General features: G+C 40.4%; 1 protein-coding gene across 4 annotated transcripts; it reads right to left on the bottom strand.

Annotated features, from left to right (window-relative positions):
• Positions 1–220: 220 nt before the first annotated feature.
• Positions 221–8,482, bottom strand: cfap251 (cilia and flagella associated protein 251). 4 transcript variants are annotated; one of them, XM_030737718.1, is made up of 20 exons: positions 8,056–8,482; positions 7,810–7,950; positions 7,497–7,606; positions 7,301–7,409; positions 5,958–6,038; positions 5,792–5,869; positions 5,664–5,705; positions 5,302–5,552; positions 5,034–5,207; positions 4,310–4,560; positions 4,054–4,205; positions 3,752–3,928; positions 3,471–3,655; positions 3,272–3,386; positions 2,926–3,089; positions 2,735–2,825; positions 1,113–1,256; positions 809–1,037; positions 592–696; positions 221–495 (listed from the first exon to the last, which is right to left on the bottom strand). In XM_030737718.1, the coding sequence occupies exons 1-20, from the start codon at positions 8,254–8,256 to the stop codon at positions 362–364; spliced, it is 2,934 nt and encodes a 977-aa protein (XP_030593578.1). In that variant the 5' UTR covers positions 8,257–8,482; the 3' UTR covers positions 221–361. The 4 variants fall into 4 exon arrangements, with proteins under 4 accessions (XP_030593578.1, XP_030593580.1, XP_030593581.1 ...); XM_030737720.1 differs by having other exon boundaries at positions 8,184–8,482; XM_030737719.1 differs by having other exon boundaries at positions 354–495; positions 592–730.
• Positions 8,483–8,509: the final 27 nt, after the last annotated feature.

Raw genomic sequence — 8,509 nt, 5'->3', positions numbered from 1 at the left:
AGGATGAGATGGAGGCAGATGATATGCTGTGCTGTTCCATAAAGGGAGCAACTGAGGTAAGAAAACATCCTTTAAATCTTCCTTTATCTGAATAAAATTTCTGCATTCAGCAGAAATGAATGTCAACAGAAACACTCAATTATCACAAGAAAAAGTATTTGCAGCTTAATTACCTTTTTTATATATATTTTTTCTCATAAAACACATTAGGCAATTATGCGGATACAAGTTGCATATTTTAAGTAAAACATAAAATTCAACTCAATCTTCTGTTAATGACATGTTATAAGCTTTAAACAGACCAGCAGAGTTAAAACCTCATCATAAACACAGCTTCTCATGCAGATGTGTTTTTGCTTTGTCACTCTGGAGGGGGAAGACCTGCTGCTCCTCTCTGCTCTGCTGAGGATGGGAAGCCTAGGATATGACCTGTAAATGTCTCCACAGATATCTCACATGGGATCACACAGCCCAGTGTATGTTCTGAATCTCCACCTGAGTGTGTGCACACAAAAAAGTCTTTATGTAAGCATTTATGTGATTTTTGTTTTTGGTAATTGCTTGTGAGTATGCATTTTTTATATTACATACTTTTAGGTTCAGAAAGTCCCCCTTCTTCTTCCTCCTCTGCCTCATCATTGAGGGTTAAAAGTGCAGCAAAACACTCCGCCACCTCTTCCTCTGTCATGTGTTCTCCTGAGAATGTCAAAATTACATGTGCCAGTAAAAACTGACAATAAAACATAGAACAGAGGATCAAGATTTTTAACCTAACACCAGTAACAAGCAGTCTAATCTTTCTCATTACCTCGAACCTGTAGAAGTTCTAGCAGCTCTTGTCTCTGCAGCACAGGCTGTCCTGTACTGTCAATGCTACCAAGGACGCGAAAAGCTTTAACCACATCATTGCTAGAGATGCTGAAGGCTGGCCGGTGGTTGACATACAGCTTGATAAACTCCTCAATGTCAATGTCAGTTACATATTTTCCTGTTTCAGCATACTTGCTGAACTTGACCTCATTTAGCATGTCTTCTATCTGGTGAAGAAAACATAGTTAACTGTTATTACAGTTCTGAGGTTTAATGCTGCTTTTGGTTTTACTGAAATATACCTCTTGTTCAGTAGGGTAGTAGCCCAAAGCTCTCATTAGAGAGGGAACCTCTGACAATGGGATTTTGGAGGACACTTGTCGTTCTTCCATCAAGTCCATGCCTTGATGATGGATTTGGCAGTAGTAGAAAAAGTCTTCGATCTCCTAAAGACAGAACAGCTCCAAATACTGATTAAAATATCATGATGAACAACTGTTAAAATGAAAACTTATACCTGGGTGAGGACTGAAAGTCTAATTAAAAACCTAATCTTGTAATATCTAGAAATACATTTTACATGTGAACATGTGCATTGGGGGTTCCAACATGGGTTTCCATTTATATATGTGTGTGTGTGTGTGTGTGTGTGTGTGTGTGTGTGTGTGTGTGTGTGTGTGTGTGTGTGTGTGTGTGTGTGTGTGTGTGTGTGTGTGTGTGTGACCTGTACAGGTCACTAGCCTGTCGCAGGGCCAAAACAGAGAGAGACAGACAACCATTCACACCTATGGGCAATTTAGAAACACCTATTAACCTAACCCCAGTAACTGCATCATCATATGCCACTATCCCATCAGCTGATGGTGGTATGTAAACAACAAATAACATGGAGGAGAATTCCCATGGTAAGTAAAATTGGTGCATACTTATAACTAAAAGTTCAGTGTCTGGAGAGAAGAGATGTTCCCTCAAGGAAACATGTCTGTTACTGTAGACTTATCAGCTCCACATCCATGATGTGAATCTCCCATTCCACCACATCACAAATGAGCTCTATTAGATTGAGATCTGGTGACTGTGGAGGCCATTTGAGTGCAGTAAACTCACTGTCATGTTCAAGAAAGCAGTTTGAGATGATTTGAGCTTTGGCACATTGTCCTGCTGGAAGCAGCCATCAGAGGATGGGTACATTGTGGTCATAAACAAATGGACAAGGTAAGCAACAATACTCAGGCAATCTGTGGTGTTCAAACAATGCTCAGTTAGAACTAAGGAGGTAAAAGTGTGCCAAGATAATATTCTCTACACCATTACACCACCAGCAGCCTGAACAACTGATACAAGGATGGATCCATGCTTTCACCCAGTGTGGTCTTCTACTGCTGTAGCTCATCTGCTTCAAGATTCCACATGGTGTGCATTCAGTGATGCTCATCTGCATAACTTGGTTATTTGGGTTTCTGCTGCCTTCTTATCAGTTTGAAGCAGTCTGGCTGTTCTCCTCTGACCTCTGGCATCAATAAGGCATTTTCTCCCATACAACTGTTCCCTGGATATTTTCTCTTTTTCGCTGTAAACCCTAGAGATGGCTGTGTGGGAAAATCCCAGTAGCTCAGCACTTTCTGAAATACTCAGCCCGTCTGGCACCAACAATCATGACACATTCAAAGCCACTTAAATAACCTTTCTTCCCCATTCTGATTCTCAGTTTGAACTTCAGCAGGTCTTTTTAACTGAGTCTACATGACTAGTTGCTGCCATGAAATTGGCTGATTAGATATTTATGTTGACAAGCAGTTGAACAGGTGTACCTAATAAAGTGACCATGAGTGTATATTAAGGAATGGGACACATGCTTCAGTCTAATGGAATAATCTACCACTTCACTTAAAGCCCAGCCAAAAAAGGAAAACTTTTAACTCACTCTGTAGAACCTGCCGTCCTGTCCTCCCTCTAAGAGACTGTAAAATGGTACCATGTCCTTTCCGCCCAAAGCAGCTGCTCCCTCCAGCACACTACATTCACCACAAGAAAGAGGACAGATCAGGACAGAAAACATCACTATACTGCTCCTTCATTTCTACTCATTACCAGGTTGCTACGATGAACTCTTACTTCAAGTTTATTTCCCATGAGAGGACTGCGCAGTCTGATCCTCCTGCCGTAAAAATCAATCTGCCATCATAGGAGCAGGCAAACGCAGACACGCCTGCTGAATGGCAGATCAAAGCATTTGACTTGTAGGGGTTCCCATCTAGGGGCAGAATCTGGAGACCCAACTACAGGACATACAGTGGTAATATCATTATCAATGTGACAACAAGCTGATAAGTGAAAATAAAGAGACAAAAATCTGTGTATTCAGTGTGCTGCAGGGATTTGAAATTAGACACAACTAGTTAGTCTTAATGAAAGTCAAAGATTTGTCAGTGAAACACTACAAACACGTTCCAGCACTGACCTTTTCCTTTGTGATGAAAGCCAGGCAATATGAGTTTGTGTCAGCTTTTTCAGACTTGGGTAGAACCACTATGTTTTTAATTGGAGAGCCAAATGTTGGGCCTTGAAGGGTCTTTCTGTTTTCGTAAAACATGTAACACAGATGTTTCTAGTAATATGCTGTGACAGAAAATCTGATCTTGCTCCAGTGTTTTACAAACCTGCACATCATTGTTGTGCTATTGAAAAGCTTCATCTTATATTGATCTGAGACAGTGAGGAGAAACTGCTCTGTCGTGATGGGAGGATACCAAGTCATGCACGTCGGCACGCCACTTTGTTCAATGCGCTCCGAGCGTAAGATGAGGAGCTTGTCCACGTCACTGTGCTCCAGGTCGTACTCCACCTGTTATTCAGTTCCACACATGCACAGTGAAATGTGTGTACCGTCATGTTGTCATAAAAGCAGTAACACAAACCAACTTTGGCCAAGTGGACTAACCAGTTGGCAGTCCATTCCCAGAGAGAGCAGTCTGGGTTGGGTGTTGTCCAGGTGAACCCCGAAAAGAAGATCTTTGATGGGCTTGTAGTGAGAGCGGACTCTGCCCAGATACATCCACTGAGATGAAAATCCTTCTTTAGTGTTCAAGTGAAACACTGACACTGCTTTTCCATCATCCTGACAGACGCACAAAATATAAATCTCGTAATCATAGTCAGAAAACAGTTTTCTGTAACAATGACAGCTTTAAAAAAAAAAAGTCAACATAATATGACAAATTTCAGTCCAGAAAATTTGCTCACCGCAGTGGCGAGATAAGTTGAGTCTGAGGAGAAGGTGATGAGATGGATGCTGTCTTTGGTGTAACGTAACCCTTCCTCTGGATCACTTTGTAAAGTACAGGCATTCAGTATGTGAATAGCTCCATTACCAAAACCCACTGCCAGATATAATCCTGTTTAGAAACAAAATGTGACAAACAAAATCAAACAGCAGCTGGCAGACACCAAAGATGTGGAAACACTTTTTTTTTAACATAGTATAGGCTGTTTGGCTTACCTGTAGGGTCAAAAGTGACACACTGAATCTGCTTCTCAGTTTTAAAGACCTTTCTGCCTGTAATCATTTTGGTATTATAGTCCCACATTTTTAAAATGCCTCCGTGATTGCCGATGACCACAGTTGGCTGACTGGGGTGGCATGCCACCGCATATATAGGCTTGTATTCCTCGTGCAGCACAGTTTGAGTGATGAGGCTCTCTGCATTCACATGTATAACTCCGTGACTGGCACTGGCCACAACAAAGTTCCTGCAGAGAAAGACAGGTCAGCTTGGCTAAAAAGGCATAATCTGTATTTTCCAATAAAAATGTGTGTGGGCCAAGCTGAGTAGGCAGCACAGATCAATTCCTCCGTGAAGCAAGCTGCTGAAATTCACGCTCACTTGTATTTTCTAATTATTTTCCTTTAAACTATCCAAAAATAAAAGTGAACTTTTTTTGCTGCTCCCATCCAACATCAGCAACAACTACAACTAATTTAAGAAAAAGAAGCTAAAACGGAAGCTGTCTATATTAAAGACACACTCCTCAATAGTCTTTAAATTTGACTGATTTCTTGTAAACTTTGCTGTGTGCTGACAGAAGTAAATCCATCTTTGCTACATACTTATAGATTATGCTGGGTAATAAAGATTGGCTTCTTTTTGTTGGCCAGTAAAATTCTGATTTACTGCTGCAGTGTGCCTTTGGGCTGAATGCTGTGGTAGAGTTTATTTTTATACCTGGTAATTAAGGGTTTGGGTTCCACACTGTACTCCTGCTCTCTCTTCTTCCATTCTTTGGAAAATGAAATGGAAAGAATGGCTTCCAGATTTAGTTCAGTGTACCAAGCAAGGAGATGGAAATCCTCATTGTAAAAATGGATGTGGCCTTGAGTATTGCAAGTTACAATGCAGCTGTGATAACACACAAACAAGGATAGATTAAGAACCAGTAAATACAGGTGACAATTACCATGTGACAACAGACGATATTTCTGGCTGTGCCTACCCATCAGTGATGGCCAGAACAGTGATTTGCTGTTGCTGGAGGTCGATTTGTCTGGTTATGCGTTTGGTTAGGTTCTTGTTAGTAAGCAACTCTTCCTTCACATACCACACCACAACACTGCCTCCAGAGGCTATTAAGATCGCAGGCTTTTTCCAGTGAAACACAGACCGACTGAGAGACATATTAGCCGTGCTGAAATTTTCAGAGTAGTCAGAAGTAAATTCAGTAGCACCTCTGGTTTCCTTACTGAACTGTAACGGTCAAACACACAGAACATGAATCATACTCAGTGTCACAGTGAGGCAGAAAACTCTCTCACAGTTTAATAACAACTTATAAAAAAATTAGTAGATCATTTTCACCTTCTTGAACTTCAGGTCAGTGTACTGCAGGCTTCCACAGGCCTGAAAAAGAATCAGTGTATTGCCATCACAGTCAACACACAACAGCTGTACTACACCTTTTCAAAAAACTGACCAGCTGAACTTACGCTGCTGTAGAATAACACATGACTTTCACTGCTGCTGAGCAGCTGAGAGCTGTCCTCCGGCCTAAACATGATGTGATCCTGAAAAACAGTTCAACATTTCAACATCTGAACCTCAGTGCCATCTCCTTAGTTAGGTGGCATTCACATAATAAAAAAATATACTTACTTGAAAACCATATTTAGGATTGAGCTCAGTAAACCACAGAGGCTTTTCTGATTCATTGGTCCAGTCCCAAATGCACACACGCTGAAAAGATCATCATATAGTTTAAGCAGAGTTTGAATTAATGTAAAGTTTACTTTAGCGATACAGGCACCGTTTGTAAAGTCACATTCAAAATCAAAGTGTAAAATGACCTCAGCTGTTTTGGGAGCTTGATATTGTAAGACTATATGTAGAATGAGTAAAGATGAAGACAAAAATTGGCTAAAAATATGCAAAAAAGCCTGTTCTGGACTATTACAAATGACTCTATATTAGGGAAATGTAATATGTCTGTATATGTTTTTGCTGCTATATTGCTGTGCAATATATTCTAAGAGATGGAGCCTATATCAGCTGTCAGAGGGCGAGAGGCAGGGGACACCCTCGTCGCAGTGCTGTTTTTATTTTATGAGGATCTAAATTATGTGTGTCACTGTGATTGTGATATTTAAAATAAAATATGATAATATCATTAACTGTGTAATTGTATTTATGTATACTTTTCAACAGTTCTGGTTAAATAACTGACTCACACTTTTATTTTGATTTTAATTCATTTGCACCAGAAGGAATCAGAGCTACAAGATGAACCTGGTATTAAAAAGGAGGCAAGAAGGAGACCTTTCATATGCTGTAACTACAGTCCTGTGAAAAACTAAGTCCACCCTTACTGCTTTAGCAGCCAGGTGCTGCTAATCAAATGCATCAAGCTTACTTTTTCTGATATAGATTTATAATATACAATGTAAATCTAGTAATAATCTTTGCTATATACTTATATACTTATCAAATGCACTTGATAAACTGAGCATTAGCAATTGTGAGCACCTCTATCAAAGCAGAAGTTTTGGCAGTTTCCTGTTCTGAAGTATTCAGGTGTGTCCCAACAAATTCAGCCCAAGGTCAGACCATGCTCAGAGAAACTGCAAAAGAACCTAAGAGCTCCACCTCAGACTCCACAGTCCTCAGTTAGCATGATAAATGCTATATTTAAAAATTTTAAAAAGACTGAACAAGTACGGCTTGAATGAAAGGGTTGCCAGGAGATAGCATCTTCTCTTTAAAAAACGAGCATGGAAGCACAGCTCAGGTTTGCAAAGTTGCATTTTTTGAAGTTTCCTCCATTAAATTATTAGAAACAAATAAAACAACCAGGGTATCAATGCTTGTTTCAGCTACTCTGCATCACAGACATTAAATCTGTTCAATCTTGTGGTTACAGTTTTTTTGTTTAGTTTGTTTTTGCCACCATGATTATTGGGTGAAATTTTTATATTGTCACAGCCCCAATCTGCCACACTTACTTGAACTTCTTCTGTCCCAAGGGTTGCCAGATGTTTTGTGTCACTTGAAAATGCTACCGCGGTCACACCGGCGTCAGGGTGGCAATCGAATAAGGTGTGCGCAGGAATACTGTAACATTTATCACATAGGCGGTTACAATCGAGGTCAAGCTCAATGCTGTGAAAATGCATCAGTGGGTGCAGGATAAAGAGATACCCAGAGTAGGAGTCCCATATGATCACCATGCATTTTGGCCCCCGGTCTGCAGTTGCAATCCAGCGTCTGTCTTCACTCACACACATAGATGAAATGGAGTGGGAGTGGCCCTGAAGACATTAACAAGAATATATAAAAGTATGTCTTCAAATATGCACACCTATCATCAAAACATATACATCGTGAACATCCAAAACAGACACCCAGGTTAATACGGCAGACTTCTGATGTGATTTCTCAGACCCGATTGTTTATTGCAACTTATAGCACTGACTTAATCTCATGTTGCTCTAAAAGCTGAAGTCATTTTTACCTTAAGCATGTGCTGGGACTTTGAGGTGTGATTGTAAATAACCCCAACATGAGCCGCAGCAAAGAGGAGCACCAGCTCATCGCGGTCTTGCAGCGTGAAAACAGGAAGAGCATGATTCATGCCAAAGATGAATTCTAGTGACTGGATGAAGGGCAGATTTAGAGTAATGCCAGGAATAAGTGAAGAAAAACAGACAAATATTTACATATTGTATTCAAATATAAATACTAATCAGGACATGCTTACTATTGCATGTGCTTCAGCATCAGTTATCTTCTTTGAGAAAAGTGTATCTCTTGTTGCAGTGTAGACTTGAGACTGCCCAGTCCCCCTCAGTATGTTAGACTTTTGCGTCTGCTTTTCTTCATCCTCACCTGCTGCTCCGCTGCCCAGTACTTCTCCCACCACTGGCTGCTCTTCAGCTTTGTAGCTTGTGGATGGCTCCATTATAATTACCTCTACCTTTAGACAACTTTATGAGCCTCCCACCTTTTATCCTAATGCTGAAGTTAACTGTAGATTATATCAGCCAAACATTAACAGCCGTATATTACAAAAACGGCGCATTTCAGTACAAGATCAGTTCTTTATCATTTGATTCCTTCCTAAATTTAAGGTTAAACGTTTAAATCTGTCTATTACGTCTTGCTGCTGCTTCAGGAAAGCATTTCGTTGCCTGGTTACAGAAGGTAGACGGATG

Source organism: Archocentrus centrarchus, chromosome 9 (genome assembly GCF_007364275.1).
Source record: "Archocentrus centrarchus isolate MPI-CPG fArcCen1 chromosome 9, fArcCen1, whole genome shotgun sequence".
NCBI classification, from domain to species: domain Eukaryota; kingdom Metazoa; phylum Chordata; class Actinopteri; order Cichliformes; family Cichlidae; genus Archocentrus; species Archocentrus centrarchus.
The sequence above is the reverse complement of the archived record's forward strand: the minus strand, read 5'-3'. Positions and strand labels throughout refer to the sequence as shown.

Coding starts and splice junctions, on each gene's coding strand:
- cfap251 (XM_030737718.1), bottom strand. CDS start 8,256: ATGGAGCCATCCACAAGCTACAAAGCTGAAGAGCAGCCAGTGGTGGGA. Junction 5,706..5,791: donor ATGTGTTATTCTACAGCAGC/GTAAGTTCAGCT, acceptor ATTCTTTTTCAG/GCCTGTGGAAGCCTGCAGTA. Junction 496..591: donor GGGACTTTCTGAACCTAAAA/GTATGTAATATA, acceptor GCACACACTCAG/GTGGAGATTCAGAACATACA.